General features: G+C 22.5%; 3 protein-coding genes across 3 annotated transcripts; 2 read left to right on the top strand and 1 right to left on the bottom strand.

Annotated features, from left to right (window-relative positions):
* Nucleotides 1–3,635: 3,635 nt before the first annotated feature.
* On the top strand, nucleotides 3,636–9,476 carry PCHAS_1446000 (ABC transporter C family member 2, putative; the record flags this gene model as incomplete). Its single annotated transcript, XM_016799753.1, has 1 exon — nucleotides 3,636–9,476. The coding sequence occupies one exon, from the start codon at nucleotides 3,636–3,638 to the stop codon at nucleotides 9,474–9,476; it is 5,841 nt and encodes a 1,946-aa protein (XP_016655002.1).
* Nucleotides 9,477–9,907: 431 nt separating this feature from the next.
* Nucleotides 9,908–14,551, bottom strand: PCHAS_1445900 (conserved Plasmodium protein, unknown function; the record flags this gene model as incomplete). Its single annotated transcript, XM_016799752.1, has 21 exons — nucleotides 9,908–9,992; nucleotides 10,078–10,145; nucleotides 10,265–10,390; nucleotides 10,482–10,558; nucleotides 10,671–10,742; nucleotides 10,871–10,955; nucleotides 11,062–11,217; nucleotides 11,308–11,328; nucleotides 11,477–11,545; nucleotides 11,630–11,755; nucleotides 11,855–11,959; nucleotides 12,112–12,175; nucleotides 12,367–12,592; nucleotides 12,758–12,821; nucleotides 12,920–13,117; nucleotides 13,249–13,389; nucleotides 13,493–13,552; nucleotides 13,648–13,695; nucleotides 13,826–13,913; nucleotides 14,030–14,187; nucleotides 14,306–14,551. 21 exons carry the CDS (start codon nucleotides 14,549–14,551, stop codon nucleotides 9,908–9,910), a joined length of 2,283 nt encoding a protein of 760 aa, XP_016655001.1.
* A 1,264-nt stretch (nucleotides 14,552–15,815) lies between these two features.
* Nucleotides 15,816–20,297, top strand: PCHAS_1445800 (conserved Plasmodium protein, unknown function; the record flags this gene model as incomplete). Its single annotated transcript, XM_735101.2, has 1 exon — nucleotides 15,816–20,297. One exon carries the CDS (start codon nucleotides 15,816–15,818, stop codon nucleotides 20,295–20,297), a length of 4,482 nt encoding a protein of 1,493 aa, XP_740194.2.
* Between the last annotated feature and the right edge of the window lie 1,169 nt (nucleotides 20,298–21,466).

Here is a 21,466-nt window from a genome sequence, read left to right as displayed (position 1 = left end):
TAATGTTTTTACACTATACTATAAAGAAATAAAGGAAAAAATTGTGTGTAGTATAAAAATAAAGTATTATAATTTTTGTGCAATATTTGCATATTATTTTCATAACTTCGTGTTATTCCCCTACATTTTCCAAGACAATATTTTTTTGTAAAGCACAAAAATTGTGGCAATAAATAGTGATATAAAATAATGATAATAAATAAATTGATAAAACAAGGACATATTATATATCCATAATTTTTTTTATTAAAAAAATTAAAATAATAGATCTATATAAATACTGTGTGCAAGTAAATTTCTGCTATTAGTATAAATTACATGTATATATGAGAGCAAATAGTTAGTCATAATATATTGGAATGGATATGGGCTTAAAATAAAAAGAATATATAAGAAATTTTTTTATCTTCTCATTTTTAAACTGTTTTTCATTACACTGCTTTTCATTTTATTCCATTTTAAACTTAACACACAAATTGAATAGACATGTATGTTACCAAACAAGGAACAACCTTTACTATATGCCATCTTTTGTATAAACGTATTTTCTTCTTATAGCGTAATTGCACACATATAGGCATAATGAAGAAAGTAAACCGAGCAAAATTATAAAAAAGCCTTTTAAGTATTGCCAAATAATATGCATATATGAAATATAAAATTTTATATAATTGCCTTGTAAAAACACTAGTTTATATAATATTTAATTATGAATAATTTGTGTGTGACAACATGTTTAATAAGGTATGGGGGTGGTAACCATTGTTCATATACAGTCATATTAAAAATAATAATAGACGAATAGGAGATGAAAAAGAAAATATATTTTTGTAAATTTAATATGTTTTATAGTCCATAGTATGAACTGATTATATGCATTCTATCCATTTTAATCGAGCATTTTTTAAATTTTATAAAAAACGTATAAACATATTCATATGGTTGATTAAAAATAAATGCATATATTAATGAGATATAGAAATATAAATATGGGCACCCCTCCTTTGAAAGATCAAAAAGATTGTAACTTGTAAATATACACCCCTATCAGGAAAAAACATATTCTTTTATCACTGAAAAATGTGCATATTGCTCATGCAATAATAATTATATTCATTATTTTTATAAAATATATAATAATTTTACCCATAAAAAAAAAGGAATATGCATATCATTGCTTTTGAATTACCTACAGCATATCACACATGTTAAACAGAACAACGAATTAAAAAATATTGTAATATAATAGATAAATTGAAATATAAAATGCACATGCATATTGATATATCCGTTGTAGAACGTTTTGAAATATAAATATTATGCTAAGTTGAAAAAAAAAAATAAACACTTGCATAAAAATTGTAAATTTATTTTATTTTTTCACATAAAAGAATATATTAGCAAATTAATTTTTTATGTACTCCGTTGCATAATATATTTTTTGTTCTCTTTATAATATTATTATTTATATTGCACTTTATTCGCTTTTTATTATATTTATAAGTCTTTTATTTTTTTTTTTGGCATTACTTTTTCATTTTTTTTTATGCTTTAATAGTTACATGCTTAAAAAAATTATCCACTTGAATTTTATATATTATTCTAATAAACCATTAAAAAAAAATTATATAAAGAAACAATAAAAATATACTAGCGTGCCCAAATATACTTATTTTATTGGGGATTGTTTGTATAAGGTGCTGTATATATTTTGAGAGTATTCGTACGTGATACTAATTTATTATATATATAACCTGATTTTTCAAAATTCGAAAAAAATTATTATATTTTATTTTCCATTTATTTTTATACTTTTTAATAAATATATTTATTATTTTATTTTATTTAGTTTTATATATATTATACTATTCCATAATTAGAATTTTTTTTTTTTAATATAGTTTTCATTTATATGGCGAATAAACATTATATATGCACTATCTTAAGCATGTTGAGAACTATGTACAATTAAATATCATATAATTTATGTATTCTTTATTTGATTGCATATCTATATATATATTATACTTGATGGACATATTTATTTGATAGTATTTATTAATTTATCTATTTTATATAAATTAAAAAAAATTATTAATATGAAAGAAATATCGAGTATATTAAAATGTAAAGGAAATTTAGACATTAACAGATTGGAAAATTATAAAATTGGCAATGTGAATTAAAAAATACAAATTAAAATATATGTGCAAATGGAAAAAATTGATATTTCCATATATTAATAAATTTGCACGAGAAAAAACTAATTAATTTATTATTTATATATTTATGTACACTAAAATTAGTATACTATTTTGTAGTACTGCATGCAATTATTTTATATTTTTCATATCATATTCATATTTAATAATTTTTTCATATTATTTTTTTTTCAAAGAAATCTAGTATTATATTTGTGAAATTAAGCATTATATATTATCAAATATTAAATATAATGCTTTGCCACTCTACAAAAATAAAAGACGATGAAAGAAAATGGGATGCATCCCTTTTTCGTTTAATCGAGGAATAATTTCGATTTCATATTTTATGATTTATATATATATGTGATTAGTTAATTTTTGTGAAATTTTGCTTTATTATAAAGAGAAAGAAAAAGGGAACAAATTATTGAAAATACATATATAAAACGTAATAATACATAAATAATTTTTCTTTTTTCTTTGATGTATTAATATGATATATTCCTTATCCAGTTAAATAAATAATTGTATGTATGATATTGCACAAATTTTATTTATTATTTTTATGTCTATTCATTTTTATGATTTTGCCAAAAGATAAATATTATTTGTTTTATTGAAAGTATAACTAATATATAAGTATTCACACATGTGTAAACAAAATTATTTGCACATATTTTTTTAAATGAAATATATATGTATGTTTAACTTAACCATGAAGTATTATATACATATTTGTTAATATATGAACATGTCTGTAGTATTAGTTCGATAGTGTCTAGTGTTTGGCAAATGTATATTATAATAATTAAAAATGTATTATTAAAACATGCATCATATTTAAAAATTTAAGCATAACACACAATGTAACGTTGTAGCTGTTGCATTCTATGTATATGAGCAATTTGACAATGTTATAAACATTAAAAATACTTGTATGTTTCTGCATATTAATGATAAATATTTTTAACTTGTTTTAATACTTTTTAAATTTATATATATTTCAAATAATGTTTTACACACACATTTTGTATTAAATAAGCTTTTAATTTGTAAATAATTTTGTTTTTTTCAAAAAATGTATTATTCATTATATTAGTTCATACATATTCTTACACATATCTATATTTATATATCATTTTGTGATCTTTTTTTGCTTATTAATTTAAGCACTATTTTTAAGATCAATATCTCTTACATATATATATTGAAAAATATGTTTACATTTTAAAGTTAGTATATTATTGTTTCCAGTTTTACGAAATCCTGAAAGAAAATTCGATTGGGAAATTTTGTAATTCATGGAACGTATACACATAAAAATACGCAAATACAAAAAAACGTCAGATAATACAACACATATACTTTTGTGCGTATACATAGGTATATAGGCATATTATATTTATGGTTATAAACTAGATAAACCGAAAAATGATGAAAACAAATATCGATAAGAATAATGACGGAGGAAAGGAAGTACCTAAGAATAATATGTCACTTATTAATTTTATTACATTTCATTGGATAACTAAATTAATAAATAGTATAAAAAAAAATGAAGAATTTGTTTTGCCAAATATTGGAAGAAAACCAATTATAGGATATTATGAATATTATTTGATGAAAAATTTAAAAGTTTTCAAAAAAAAAAAATCGTTTTTAAGTCGATTTTTTTCAAAAATTTTGGGTTATATTTTTATTTTTAAAAAAAGTAATAGAAATAAAAAAAACAATAATGGTATTGAAGATGATGATTATTTTTATGAATATAACAGAGGACTTATTAAGGCATTAGCCTATACATTCAAACAACCAGTGATTGTGATATCACTCCTTTATATATTTCACGCATTATTTTTAGTATTTGTTGCTATTTGTATAGAAAAATATATAGCAATCATAAAAGGGCACCATGTTTTTTCTCCAATATTCCAATTAAAAACTGCAAAGCTATTATCGGCTTTTGCTCTTATAATAGTATTATCTTTTAATTTATTTTTGGATTCAGTTGTCAGCTATTTGCATAGCAAACTAATAATCGATATGGAAGTAACAGTTATGCATTTTTTGTATAAAATAAATTTGGGAATGTTTAATCACTGTATATTAAGTCCATATGCTGATAATAACAATTTACTTGAATCGATTAACAACAATAGTGAAAATAGTACCTGTGCAAATATAAATTCACCTATGCTCCTTGACAGAAAAAATACAGATGGTTATAAAAATAATACACGTGATGCATCCAACAATTGCGTTATAAAAGTTGAGGATGAACATGAAAGTGCAGAATATAAGAATAAAACAAATCAAAGTAATGCTAATACCACTATCAGTACAAATAATCATACCGATTTTTCAAAAAAAAAAAAATTAAAGAATACATTAGAAGATAATGAGAATGAAAATAAAAATGGTGATGGTGATATAAACATATATAATATTATGTTTATCGATACACCATCTTTAATATATTTTATATCTTCTTCAGTCTTGGCTAATGGAATGCTTATTAAATTGGCAATATCATTTTATATGTTTTATCATAAAATGGGAAAAAATTCTATTGTAATTGGCATATGTTTAGTATTATTACTATATGGAATTATATTTTTATGTGAACTAATATCAAGTATGCTTAAAAAAACATATTTAAAATATCAAGATAAAAGAATAGATAACATGAATCATGTTTTAAAAGAATATAAGTTAATGAAAATGTTTAATTGGGAATCGATAGCATTTGATTATGTAAATAAATTTCGAGAAAAAGAATTGAAATATTGTAAATACAGAATTTTTTTGAGCTCTATAAGTAATTATATTAACGCCATTTCAGTTCATTGTGTAGAAATAGTTATATTTTTTATATACATTAGGAGCAAGCTAAATAATAATGATCAAATTGATGTTAATTCAGTAATTACACCCCTTTTTGTTTATAAATCTTTAATTAACGGAGTTGTAAGTTTTCCAACTATATTTAATAATTTATTAGAAGGCCCTATCAGTAATGCACGTGTAAATAGATATATTAACCATTATTTTCATGACAATATATCCAGTAAGCTTTTTTATTCGAAAATTAAAAATGAAAAAAAAAATAGCTATTTAAAAAAAAAATATAATAATAATAGCTATATTTCTAACAAGAAACCCAATAATTATATGAACATGCAAGGTAAATCAGAGAAAATATATTCCCCAAAAAAAAATACAATTTATACTAATATTTTAAACATGCTTTCAAATGATAATTATTATAGTGATAGTTGTGATCAAGGTAGCAATACCACGAATGTTGAATTGGCACATTATTCGATTAATTCTGAAAAAGCTTTATTAAATAATAAAAATGAAAATAATGACGACGACCATATTAATAACAAAACGTTAGCAATAAATATTTCAAACAAAGATAGCAAAATGAACGAAACCAATGAGCATATTAAGTCAAAAAATGTCCCTGGTGAAAAATATGGAATAGATAAAAAAACAATTATAAAATTTGAAAACTGTAATTATAAGCCACTGAGAATTGAAAAAAATGATAATCAATTCAAAAATATAAAATTAAAAAATATAAATTTTACTTTAAAAAATAATACTATAGCAATAATAGTAGGTGATATTGGATCGGGTAAATCACTATTTTTTAATTCCATTCTTGGAAAGTTTAAATTGGTAAATGGAAATTATTATATTAAAAATTTTATATATGATATGCCAGTTTTATATACACCTCAAATTAATTGGCTATCTGATGGAACAATCAGATCAATGGTAACATTCGAAAGTAAATTCGATCCATATATTTATTATTTAGCTATTTCACAAAGTGAACTAATAAATGATATATATTCTTTTAAAAATATGGATATGCGGTGTATAAATGATGAACATAGTTTAAGTAAAGGGCAAAAATCAAGAATATCGTTAGCAAGATCTCTATATTATCATTACATAAATATGAAACAATTATGTGATGAATATATAGAAATGGCAAATGCCGAAGAAAGCACAGTTAATAGTACACGTGAAAGTAATTTTGTTTTAAATAAATTTTCAACAAATTATTATGATAAAAATATTTCTAATATGAAATCGATCAAAGTTTCAAAATCTATTAAAAATTTCACATTAAATAACGATAATCAATTTAAAAATTCCATAAACCCTAATATATATAGTGATGAATTTGAACATGGTAGAGGAAATACTAAAAATAAACAAAGCGATAATATAGGTACCAACACGTTTACTGATGATGGTAAATTTTCATATTCAGATTTACAATCTTTGATGAATAATAACTATTTAAAAGAGTGTTTAGAGAAAAACGATATGTCATATTTATATTTATTAGATGATATATTCACTTCGATAGATCCATTTGTTTCAAGAAATATATTTTATAATTTATTTTGTGATAAAGAAAAGTTGAAAAATATTAAAAACCATTGTGGAATTGTTATAACAATAAATGAAAATTCACTTAACAGTTTTATAATGAAAGATATTATAGAAAATCTTCAGTATAATGTGGATATATATAAATTGGAAAATGGAACATTAGATTTTCAAGGGAATATAAACGAATATATAAATAAAAAAAAAATTCAAATAAAAACTTCTGATATGCTTGTTAAAAACGAAACAGAAAGTGAAAAACGAGAAAAAATGCTTGCATTTTTTAAAAAAACAGGAATATCAATGAATAACTATAAAATGAATGATCAAGTATTTTATATGTCAATGTCATTAGAATTGTGTCAACAAGATATTCCACAAACAGAGGTTGAAATTAGAAATAGCGATAGTATTGAAAATCCTTCTAGTGTTACTGTTCTTTACAAAAAAGATAATTCATATATCAATAAAAATAATATAATATATAATAAAATAATTTTGTTGAAGGAATTAAAACTTTTACATCATCTTAAATCAGAAGTTACTAATGAGGCGCCTCCCAAGAATAAAAAATTCACTATGCTAATGAACGACCATTTTAATAAAATTGTAACTGAATCCATTCCAAAGGATCAAATTCATAACATTAGTACAGAAGAAATGAAAAAGATTAAGAAAGAACAAATTAGGAAATATATTGGAAATTTTATTATAGATACAAAAGGGAATAATGAAACAAAATGTTTAAAAAGTAAAAAAACACATATCGATGAATTTGAAGAAATGAATATAATGTTAAAAAAAAATTTAAAAGAACATTATACATATTATAATAATTATATTCGAGATAATGCTAATGATAGTAATAAAGATGTAGCTAGGAAGGGAAATATAAAATTGGAAACATTTCGATGGTATTTTAGAAATATTGGTAATACAATTATAGTATTTATTATTATATTTATCATAATCTCAATATTTTTAGATGAAGTAAAAAATATGTTATTATTTTTAGTTAGCGCATTATTAAAAACGAAAGGTAAATCTTATGATGAAGTAATACAAACAAAATTAGTTTATTTAAAATATTTTATTTTGTTACCATCATTATCTTTAGTAACTACTTTTTTGTCATATATGATAATTGCACATGGAATAATGATATCAGCAAAGAAAATGCATACAGAAGTTTTCAAAAATATGTTATATGCCCCTATTCATGCTTTTTATAGTCATAATATAGGGAATATAATTAATAGATTTATAATAGATATTCATACATTAGATAATGGAATAATTAAACGATGTTATAAATCATTTTTTACAATTTCCAAGTTTGTATCAACTGTTATTTTATTAATATTTATGTTTAAAAATACATATATTATGTTACCATTTATTATATTAATAGTTTATTATGGAATATTCAAAAAATATTCAGTAGCATGTAAAGAAGCACAGAGAGGATACTTATGTTCCTATTCCCCTATTTGCGCCATATTTAGTAATACTATACATGGAAAGGATATTATAAATTTATATAAAAAAAATAATCCTGTTTTAAAGAAGTTTGAAAACAGTGTTTATGCACTTCGAAATTTTACTTTATTTAAATGGGGTATAACAGTATGGGCATCTTTGTATATACAATTAGTAGGCCTATGTTTAACATCCTTTTATATTTTATACCCGCATTTTTTTACAATATTAAAAAATACATCGGAAGGCATTGATATTGATGTAGATAATTATATAAGCTATAGTGAAGTTATTGGATATTGTATAACCTTTTCTTGTAGTTTAGGATATATAATAAAATCATTTTTATATGATTATACACATGTAGAAAAAGAGATGTGTAGTATTCAACGATTAGAAGAATTGTCAAAAATAAAATATATGAATAGTGATCCAAATTTTACTTCAATTGAAAATCACGAATATGAGCATGATAATGATAAACAGGATATGCCAATAGTTCCAAGCCAACTTACACAATCAAAATATGGACTTGAATTTAAAAATGTTTATGTTAGTTATAAAAAAAAAATATATATAGATAAATTAAAAAATTTATACTATTATGCAAATGAAAAATCTTGTTTAAGGAATATAAATTTTTATGCTTTAAAAAGTCAAAATATTGGAATTATTGGAAAATCAGGAGCAGGAAAAAGTACAATAGTTATGGCAATATTAGGATTAATATCTACAACCAAAGGAGAAATTAAAATTGATGGAAGAGATATAAGAAGTATACCCTTGGAAGAAAGAAAAAAAATAATTGGTATCTTACCTCAATCATCTTTTGTTTTTTCACATTGGAATATAAGAACTTATATAGATCCTTATAAAAACTTTTCTGATAAAGAAATTATTGATGCATTTGAAATAATTGGAATAAATCTTACATGCACAGATTTATATAAATATATATGCAAAACAAAAAAGAAAAAAAATAATGAGTATGATAAATCAAAACATACAAAAATGCGAAATAATGAAAATTATATATTAATGTCCGATGATTCAATACGATATTTATCTCTCGTACGAATATATTTAAACAGAAATAATTATAAGTTATTATTAGTTGATGAAATACCTGTTGTGAACTTTAATAAAAATAATAGCGAATTTAATAACTTCTTTACAAAAGATCTAAAACCATTTAATTATATAATTGATAATTATTTTAAAAATATCACGACTTTAATAATTTCTCACGATACAAGAACTTTATCATCTTGTGATTTTATATATGTTGTTTCTAAAGGAGAAATTGTATATAATTGTAGTTATGCAGATATTGAGACACAAACACAACTAGCTAATATTATACAGAACCAAACGAATTGAACTTTAAAAATGATATACATGAAAAAAAAGGAATGTCAATTTACTATCTTATGATTAAATTATCATGAATTATATTTTTTTTTATTTGAAACAAAAGAGGAGGTATCTGCTAGCCATTTTTAAAATTATCAACATGATTGGATATATATTGTTTTTTCTCTTTTATTAATGTTTTAAAATAACAAATGCGGAATTAAAATATACAAAATTTTTTTAAAAGTTTATTTAATTATAAAAAAATTTAACATATTAATAAATACACGTATGTATATATATACGTGTGTATGTTTTATTTTTAATTAAATATAAAAGTATGAAAAGAAAATGGCATATGCATTATATGCACACAAACCGTATAAAGCGTATATATATAATACGCAATTTTTAACCATTTTTATAATTGTATTAAACAAAATAATATGTATAAAATCTTAAATTTTTTCTTCATGCTCATTTTTATTTTTTTGAATATATTTTTTGTTTTCTTTTTTTAAAAAAATTTCCAGACTTTTAAATCTATATCAAAAATAAAATTTATAAATATATTTTAAAAATATGAAATAAATGAATATCATATTTGTCTAGTCATATTTTTTGTTACCCTTTTGTTGAGGTTGAATTGGCCTTTATAACTTCTTCGGGTAGCTCTGAAATTTTTCCGTTTTTTTTCTGCAAAAATTAAAGAAGGGCAATGAAATATAATGAAATAAAATAATTTTATTTCCAACGAGGAAACTATCTATAATGTATGTGCACAAATTGGTGTACGATATTGGGTTTATATTTACAACTGATTTGGGAGCAAGGTATTTCTGAAAATCCTTATCTTTCCCACTTTTGGATTTCGGAACATCATTATCTTTGTTTATTAGCTCCGGGAATTTTATATTTTTGCATATGTAAAATGAGTTATGCTGCATTAATAAAAAAAAGTTATATAGATTGTTAAAAATTGTAAAAATAGCATAATTTTGGAATAAGCAAACGACTGAACATTTGGTTAACCTTTAATTCTTTTTTTCCATCCTCTATAAGACTCTTCTTCTCCTTTTCGATATCATATAAAGTAACAACATTGGAGTCTTGAAAAAAAAAAAATAATATTTCATAATGTAGTAATAATATAATGAAGTGACATATTATAGTACTTGTTTGGCTGTGGCAATATGCTTGACTTTTTATTTTTGTAGTTACCTGATTTATCTTCATTTATTTTTCTTATCAAATTATACGTATGTGTGTAGTTCCGATCATTACCATTGTCATCTAAGTTAAAAAAGGTGCAGCATAAATATGGTATTTTTTATTATGCATTTTTATTTTAAGAATTTTCACTACGTTCATCTGTGTGCCAATTAAAAAAAATGCATATGCATGTGTATATTTTTTTATACCGTTATAGTCACTGTTGAATGTTGTATTTATTTCCTCCACAAGCTCTTGATGTTGATCCATATTGGAATAGCCACTTCTCATTTTCTGAAAAAGGAAATGGTATAAATTATGTGTATATATAATATATTTAGTTTATTATTTTCCATTTTAACTGTGTTATTTATATTTTTGTGTATAAAAATAATAGTACCTTGAAATATTCAAATCGTTTATCTTCATCATCATTATCTTCTTCAATGTTTTGTGTTTGATAGGTAGTTTCAAATCCTTTTATACTTCTTTTCTTCTGTTTCTTTTTATCATCATTTTGTTTGGTATGCACATATTCTGCGAAACTTGATATATCCTGTATCAAAAGTTGAAATTGGATATGTAATAAAATTATGAAATTATAAAAATGGGGTATGAAAAAAGCTTGATATTTTTAATTTTTAACATTTGTAAGATCCATAATTTCCTAAAAACGACAAAATAAATAAAGCGGTATTAATAATATATGCATATGTAAGAGTAGGGGAATAACCATATTAAAAATAACGGGTTAAATAAAATATATCAATGAGTATCTATGTATTATACACATGCATGTGTTGATATATTATTACCTCATCCCCTTCTTTATAGGATAACTTATTTGTGTTCCTTCCATTGGGTTTTTTCATCAAATCCAGTTTCTTCAAAAAAGAGAAAATAAGAAAAATGATTGTTACATGCATATATAATCTTTTATGAAGTTCAATTCTTTTTTAATTTCCTACATGTTTTATATTAAACGGGTTAAAGAAATCAATTTTTTTTATATTTAACTGTTCATTTTCAATGCCTCTCCAAAAACTTCCGATATTTATTTCTTCCCTTTTATACACCTGTACCCCTTTATATAGCTATAAAAATAAAGTAGAAGAACAAGTGTGTAGTTGTATTAGTTCGACATACATATCCATATATTAACTCTTTAGTTATGTCATATATTTTTTTGTTACATTTTCGTTTATTGGGAATATATAATTATTAGGCGTATTCTCAATATAATTTATAAATGTGTATCCTCCAACTTCTTCTGGAATTTCGAATAAAATGTTTTCTGACTAAAGTGGAAAAAACAAACAGGAAATATGAATATGCAATAATAAACGAGTGAAATATATATACTGCTTGGTAAATAGCCGATCTCAAATTGTTATAATTTACATATCACATTAATAAACATATATAAATTATTATGGTGTGTCAAAATTACTTTCACTACTTCATCGTCTATCCCTTGGTCATCCAAATTAATGTACACCCTTTTTTCCAACAGACTAAAAATGTATGAAATATATATAAGTTATTTGCATTTATTTTTTTTAAATTTTTATGACCGTTTTCAAAAAAAAACAGTTGTTATGGCTATATGGGGTGATAATATATAATTTTAGTATGATTAAATAAAGTAAAATAAAAACAATATCCTGAAATGAATTTTATATAAACATATTTTTATGATACTTACTCTGAATATTTTTTATATAAATGGTTATATATTGATATATTATTTGAAGTTGTATGTTCAGACTTTTTTGCTATATACTGAAAACGTAACATTGGGCTGCTTTCAGTTTTTATTTCTTTTAAACTAGTCTCTTCTTTATTATCATTATATATCATATTATAGTCTTCATCCAAATTGGTACTACAAAGTTTGTCAATTTCAGGTCCCTTATTTTCTTCATGGATATCTGCAATAGTGTATAAAATATATATAGGGAAAATGTACTCGTGCCAATTTTACTTAATAGCGCGTAAAAACAAACATGCACACGTCCATTCATAGGTATATATATATATCCATTTTAAATTGCAATTCTGAGTAAACACATTCATATGCGTCCATTGCCAAGTACCTTCATCTTCTTTTTCTTCAACCCATATAAACTTTTCCTCGTCTTCTAACATTCGAGATTTTCTCTAAAAAATATAAACATAATAATGACAATAATTAGAAATGTGTAAAAATAAATTATTTGGTTATTCCCATTGTTTTGGTTTCTCCTTCTTTATATTACCCTAAATTTTTGTATTTTTTCAAAAATTGTTTTCTGTTTTTTTTTCATTTTTGCCTTTTCTGTTGGTATTAAAACTTCTGAATATTCTTTTGGTATATTTAATATTTTTTCCTGAGCTTTTTGATTTTTTATAAGTAACATATTTTTTCTCTTTTCCTTTAAATAGTTCAATACAACACTTTTGTTTCCTTCTTCCACCTTAATTCAAATTTTAAATAAAAAAGTAAAGTAATATATATAGGAACAACGGAATGTAAAATATATACTATGTGTGTATTATCTATTCCTATGTATTTTATAAAATTGTTTTTTTTTCTTCCCATTCTTACATTGTTATAGTTAAAATGTTTGTGCTTGATCATGTAACTATACATATAAAATAGAAGGCAATGAAAATGCTGTACTTTTTCCACTATATGTCTTAATTCTTCTCGCTCTGTTTCATTTCTTTTTATATAAGCTTTGCAAATCTGAAAAAATTCAGAAAAGAATGTATGCTTATTTTTTATAAAAAATATAAATTGAAAAATGTATTCGCTTTTATTATTTCCTATCCATATTAATGTCTCTTACATTATAAAATCCAATGAATACCCGAGCAAAATCAGAGAAGTCGGGCTCTCCTGCATATTTCTGCAGTATGTAAAAGAAAAATTAAGCAAATTAATGGCAAATATATATTTCATTTTCTTTTCATTTTCTTTTTTGTTCTTTCCTTTTTTACGAACCTGAAGAAAACGCTTACACTTATTTTTTTGGTTGCATTTCCTGCAAGTCTATGGAAAAGTAAAGAGGAAATTTTCAAATTTTTCAAAATTTTCAAAATTTTCAAAAATACTAAGTGCACACCAATTTGTAGTGACAACTGTTCAATGCTATTCGTGCAGCCAAATAATGATTGCTTACATGGACTTCGGAAATATTGAAAAAATATCTCATCCTCTTTGCAGAGTTTATTACTTTTTTTGGTGCTATTGCACTTTCTATTAAAACTCTAAATGAAAAAATAAAAACATAATAAATCATATTTTAGGCATAAAGGATAATGATATCATTGTATATGCTTTCCTATTTTTTATATTTCATTTTTGAATGCTTTTTTCAAATTACGTGTTTTTGTCCTTTAATATAACAGGGCATTCTATCTTTGCAACTTCTTCAAATATTTTTTTCTTTTCATTTAATAATTCTTCATTATCTTTATAACAATGTTCCAAGAAATCTTTCATCTCCAGTCCCACGCTTGCAAACCATAATGATTTTTTTAGCTTTCAAAAAAAAATGCATAAGCATGTACATATATATACTGAATATATCATTCAAATTTGGTATGTATATTTTCTTTTTGTTTTTTTTTCCATTCCTTTTTTATAGTTGCCTTTTTACCTGGACTTTATTTTTGGGGTCATTACAAGCACAACATATTATTGAAAAGGTTTCAAAATTGTTCATAAAATTTGTGCAATTTTTAAGTAAGTACTTATCATCCTTTCTTGTATTAATATTACTAATTAATAATTTTTCGTTTGTTTTTATTTCAAAATTATTTATAACAACAGAACTGTAAAATGGTGACTTTATTATATAACTAGAACGTTGGACTTCTTTTAATTTTAATCTAATTATGTTCATTTTTTTATTATATGTGATCTACATATTTCCGTTTATAATTGTATTTCCAATGTGTGTGTATGTGTTATAATAATATTTTTTGAATTCGTTTATTGGCAAGCATATTGAAAGCAAATGAAAGCAAATCGAGGTATTTCTTTTACTTTTTCTTTTACTTTTTCTTTTACTTTTCTACACACATTTTTTAAATATATTTCTGATTGTTTTGTTGTATTATTTTGTCATTATACTTTCTCAATCTGTTCACTAATTCGTTACTATTTTGTTTGTATAGGAAAACAACGCCACCACAATCAAGGGAATATAATTCTAGAAACTTATCATGTATTACATAAACATAAAAATTAACATATATATACAACTGTGTGCATATATGGGATGAATAAGAAATGTATTGGCTCCCTACCGAGGTAACATAAATAAAATGTACATATTAATGCGTATAAAAAGGGGAAACGATCAAAGATATCAAAAAATGCAGAAATATAAATGCAATAAGTATGACAACAATATTATTAATATGAAGTATTGTAGAAAAAATATAAACATATATACAATTTTATATTTTTTAAATTAATAAAATAAAGAAAAAAATAAAACAAAACATGGAAGTACAAACAATGAAATGAGAAAAACACAATATGACTAAAAAAGCGAATTAAAAAAATCTACATAGATTACTATCAAAAAAAATATTATTATTTATATGCATGTATGTATATATATAGTATGCACGTATATTAAATTAATTAGGAAATTTTATAAGAGTTCACCTGATTAATTACTTATTTTTTATAAATAAAAATATTAGAAAAATTTTGTTATTTTTTATGAATAAACCAAATAATGATACTATTATAATTTTTATACAACTAGCATATATTTATAATACGCATATTTGGAAAATGTGTTATGAATAAATTCCATTTAAGCGGAGGATTATTTTTTAAAAAACAAAAAAGAAAAGTGAACATTATCAACATCATTTCAAGGGGATAAAATAATAAGATATAGCTAGCTGGCTATGAAAAAACATTAAAAAAATATTAACAAATAAAACAAAATATTATAAAGTATAATAAAAGGGAAACATACAGAGCTGAAAACAACATTGGGGTGTAAAGATGATGGGTAATACATATTTGAGAACAAAGGGAAAATATATAATAGCAAATAATATAAACTAACTAACCAAAATAATAATAATAAGGTACATACTATATAATCCAAACCCTTGCGAGTCAAATGAATATGGTCAATCAAAATGGATGTTGTTGAGCTGATCGAAAGGAGAAAATTCAAGCAGTTACATAAAAATGTAAAGGAGAAAAAGCTAGATAATTTTTTTTTTTGTATTTATAGATATAATAATTTATACAAAGGAAAGAATGAATACTTATTAAAAATATGGAAAGGGATACTAAATAAAACAAAATATGGCAACGCATATAATGATATGTCATTTGTTAATTTTAAATATATATGTGACTTTTTCACATATGAATTATGCCCAAAAAAAGGTTACGAAGAAAATGACGTGTGGGCAAACGAATTAAATAAAGAAAAAAGCGTAGATATAGCCAAAGTCTTTCTAAAACAACTAATTGAGATTATAAAAGGTCAAGCAAATAAATTAAACGACATTTTGAAGGATGATCAAAATTTAAAAACATACAACGACGGTAATAATGAAAATCACACAAAAAATGATGATACAAACTGTTCAGACGAAATAGAAGAGATATGGTGGAATCACAATAATTTAATTGTTATAAATGAAAATAGAGAGTTTGATATTCTTTTTAATATAACACACACACTTATATATAATTCCTATATTACAAATATCGTTGTAGATATGCTGAAAATATCATATATAAATATAAACGAATGTTTTTTAAAATATATCCTTTATACTATATATAATGTATATATGAAAAATAAGGATATATTGTTTTTTTATTTTATAATTTATAAAAAATTAAAAAAAATTAAAAATAACATTATTAATTCGAAGAGTTTATTGATTTATTGGAAGATTGTAAAATATATAAGAAAAAAAAAACACATTCTAAAAGTAATTCAAAGTTTTAAAATCTTAAGACATTTTTTTCTCAACATATGTGATAAAAATTTGATATCCAACTTTGTAAAATATATTTATGAATGTTTAAAAAATAGATTGATTATATTATATGGAAGAAATTGGCAAAATGAATGCATATTTCTTCAAAAAAAAACAGATCCTTCTGATGAAATATACAACGATTTTTCAGAATTTTCTTATTTTGTATATTTATCTATTCATGATTTGAATTCAAATGATAAATCTTTATTTAATTTCAATTCAAACCAAATTAAAAATATTGCAAAAACAGATCAAGTCGATTCATTAAACATTTATATGATTTTGAATTATATTAATAATAGCAATTTGGATAATTATTCAAAGTTAAAATATTCTACTTGTATTGTTTTAAAAAATGTGTCATCATCTGCGGTTATGAAAAATGAAAATTATATTTTTTTTACACATTTAGAAAAGCTTATAAATTCTGAAATAAATAATAATATAGATGACAATACCAAAGTTATATCAAGTAATTTTTCTGAAGGTGTAGAGAATAACTTAAATTTTCGTCAAAGCCTTTCTGACTGCATTCAAAATGTTCTTAAAAATAATAATTCGTTAATATGTGAGGAAATGAAAAGGGAAAATTTCTTACCCTTTCATAGTGTATTAAAATATATTTATATTATTTTTTACAACACGATAAACAAGAAAGGAGATCCATGGGTAAATTGTTTTGACAACAAAAATGAGAATGACGAAATGGAAGATAATACAAAACACATTTACAATTACACATATTTTAGTGATGTTAATTATTCAAGTTTGAAATTTTTAAACACAAAAGAAAGTAAAAATAATTATGTTATGCTAATTTCATTACTTCTTCATATGAACATTATAAACATAGACGATATATGGAGTATAAAATTATTGGATAATATAAAAAACAATTATTTTTTTAATATATTAAATTTTTTAAAACTAAAAAAAAAATATACTCTTTATTTCTTAACCATTTCAAGAATTTTAAAAGTAAATCCTCAATTGATTGTTGCTTTTTCAAAATGTGAAAAGGCACAAGTTTTTGGAAATCTTAATAATAATGAAGAAACACATTTTTTAAAAAATTTTTATGGAAGCATACAAAATGACAATGAAAATAATTTATATTTTGAAATGTTAGTAAATGAAAAATATATTGAAAATGTTTTTAAAAAACGACAACAGATTTGTGATTATAGTATTAGCGAAAAAAATTTGATAGACTCAATTACTTTTTTATTAATTTCGTCCTTAACAAAATACACATATAAACTCCCATTAAATATATCTAAATATATTTTGAAAGAAATTTTAAAATATTTATCAAAACCATTACATGATGTTAAAAAGAGAATAAATGAATATTTTGATAATATGTGTTTAAGAATTATATTTTATATTTTCGAATTAATTTATATTATATCTTGTCATATTTATTACTCTAATGATATTAAAAAAATAGAAGACTATAATAAGCAATTTTATATCTTTTCATTTTTTTTCAACCTCATAGATGTTTATATAAAATTTATTGAAAAATATAATCAAAAAAATAATACCTGTATATATTCATTTCTAAATTATAAATTTTGTCAATTTTTTCTCGTATTCTTTGATTTTAAAGTGTGCAACAACCATGTCAAGCATTCCGATACTATTTCAAATTACATATTTGACGATCTTACAGATTTATCTTCTTCAGCCTTTTCAATACTACCCCCTTATTTGTATTCCTCTATGGAAAACCAAACAAATCAGGAACTCAAGGAAATTGGAATTCAAACAGGTAGCTTAGTATTTATAGAGGATGTGGCATTATTTAGTGGCTATTATAATAAATATGTAGAATTGCAGAAAAGTAAGAAAAATTTAAATTATATTGATGAAAATAGTGATAACAATTTTGACGAAATATATGCAAGTTATACCATATCAATTTTATTTAAATTTATTAAAAATAACGATCCTCAAATCATGTGCTATCTATATACACTACTACTTTATGCAATCTCAAATGTGCATACATCAGTTAGTTATAGATATAGAGAACTTAATTATTTAATTTTTTTACATATTTTACCTTGGAAAGAATCTCTTAATTATTCTATAATGGATAGCAAGTTAAGTTCATTTTTTTTCCAAAAGTTTTATGAATGCGTTCAGAATTTGTTACCCGAAATTGTAGTTGAACAGTTCAGCCCTTTTGCAAATTTGGAAGAAGAACGAAAAAAAGTTTCAAAAACATATTTTGAAATGAATTATGAAATTGATGAAAAACCAGATAATTTATTGGATAATATTTATGAAGAGAATAAAAATATAAAAAATAATTTGAAAAATGAATACACACACAATTGTAATAAAAAAGGTATAATATCAAAAATTAGTTTGAACAGAATGACAATTTATGAACAAGTCATAAAAATAAATAAAGCTGTAATAAATATATTTTTTTCAAATAATGATACTGAAAAAATGATAGACCATTTGAAAATATTACACACAAGTAATAACTTATTAAGAAATTGTATATTAATTACAAATTTTATTAATATAATTTTTTTAAAAAAAGAAATAAAAGAAAAAAATGTATTTGAAATTCTTCAAAACATATTTGATGAACAAGTAACTTCATATTACATATCTATATTTCAAAATCCGTTAAATTTTTTTTTAAAATGTTCAAAAAAATTTTGTGAAATATTAATTAGATATAATTTTATGGATAATTTAATATTTTTTATTTTTACAAAATTAAATAACTATTTATCATTAATACCTCCCAAAATATCTCAAGATGATTATTTGCCATTGAATGTAGAAGATATTATATCTTTACAAGAAACATCGATGGCTCAATTTATTATTGACATAGATCCAGAAATAACAAATGATTATTTGAAAAATTCGAAGGAATGCTCTTCATTCGATTCAAAACAAACGAATTCACAAAATGAAAATACAGGAGTAGCATTAGAACTTAAGAAAAAAAAACGAATTTTTTCAGATTTGACATATTTTTTAAGAAAAATGAATATAATAGCTAACACACTAAATGTTACGACATTAAATGGGTTGTACGAATCTGGGTTTAATTCTAAATCTGCATTTTATTTAGCTTTTTATATAAATGAACATAATTTTACAAATATATTTTACTATTTGAATAATAATGTAATGGCTATAACAAATGAAAATTTCAATTTAGAAGATAATATAAATTATTATGAACATGTTCATATTAAAAATACAACATTTACATTAAACCCTTATAATATTTTAGATAAAACTATATTTTATTTTCAAATAGTAATATTTTATCTTATTATTAATGCTAACAACAAATTAATAGATACATCAAAATATACAGAAACAATATGCACATATTTTACTAACTCCTTAGAACTTCATTCAAAACCTTATGTTAATCAATTTATCATTTCAATAATACCAATTTTAATTCAGTATTTTTATTTTTTTCCGTCATTAATACCTAGCATTGTTCCAAGTTTGTCAAAACCAAATAATTATCAAAAGGACCTATCAAAGCATCTCACTAATTTTCAAAAAAAAATAACACGAATACTCGAGATATCATATAAATATGGATCTGATAAGAAAGAAGCATGAATTTGTTTTACTAGTAATCATTTTTTTTAGCTGCATCCATATTTTGTGTCGATGCACAAATGTGACATGGCCGATAATACAGAATGAATATACAGCCTATATTATAATAAAATGCAAACAAAATAAGGGAATGCAGTATACTACTTATGGAAGGCTGCCCGAAGAATTGTAATACAACCGCAATGTATTAGATATAATCGGAGTTGATACGCACACACACATATTCGCATGCATTATAGAACCTAATTCAATTGCTTTTAAATAAAAACCAATTCTTAAAATTAGCTAGCTATGATATGTAAACCTGTTCATACACTTAATTCGTCTTCTCCCATTTTTAACATATTGAAATGTTAATTTTTACGATATGTTCGTGAATTTTTATTTTTTATTTATTCATTTATTTATTCATTTATTTATTTTTGTTTTTTATTTGTCAAATTGGGAATTTTCCAATTTGTCCATCCTCACACTTCCCAATTGGCTAAGTGCCCCTATAATAGCGTTTTCACAATTTTTCGTAAAACTCGATATTTTTGTTCATATTAAAATAGTTTAAACATTTTATATACATAGGAAAATTATGGGATAACACCCAATTAGGTATGTCCAACAAGTGCTACAAATATGTAACTCAATAGGGGTATACATAATATATATATACATACGTTTTCAGCATATTTGAATAGGAGATATATAATAAATATGTTTATTCATTAAATATAAAATAAATGAAAAAACAAATCAGAGTATATATTCTTTTCTAATTATGGATTATACTATGGTATTATATAATAAAAGAAAAGAAAAAAATATAATAAATAAAATTACCTAACAATGGAATGATAATAATTTATATAAACATATCAAGCATGCAAAAAAAATATTTTAGGATACTTAAAAAGACTAAATTCTTTTTTTAAAAAATATTGTATCCTATATATTGTCAATTATATATATTTAATATGACAAATAATTCATTTTGAATTATTATGAACTTAATGCTAACATTGATAAATTTCTTCCACATGCTTACATATGTAAAAAATTATAAATAATTATATATTTATTTATTATTACCTAATCATGTGTGAAAATATACGGAATATATTTATACAATGTACAATATGATAAAAATAAATAAGTATACATAAATTGTTTTTCTTTTC

The sequence above is a fragment of the Plasmodium chabaudi genome, assembly GCF_900002335.3.
Source record: "Plasmodium chabaudi chabaudi strain AS genome assembly, chromosome: 14".
In the NCBI taxonomy this organism is placed as follows: Eukaryota; Apicomplexa; class Aconoidasida; order Haemosporida; family Plasmodiidae; genus Plasmodium; species Plasmodium chabaudi.
This window is presented reverse-complemented; position numbering and strand designations above follow the sequence as displayed.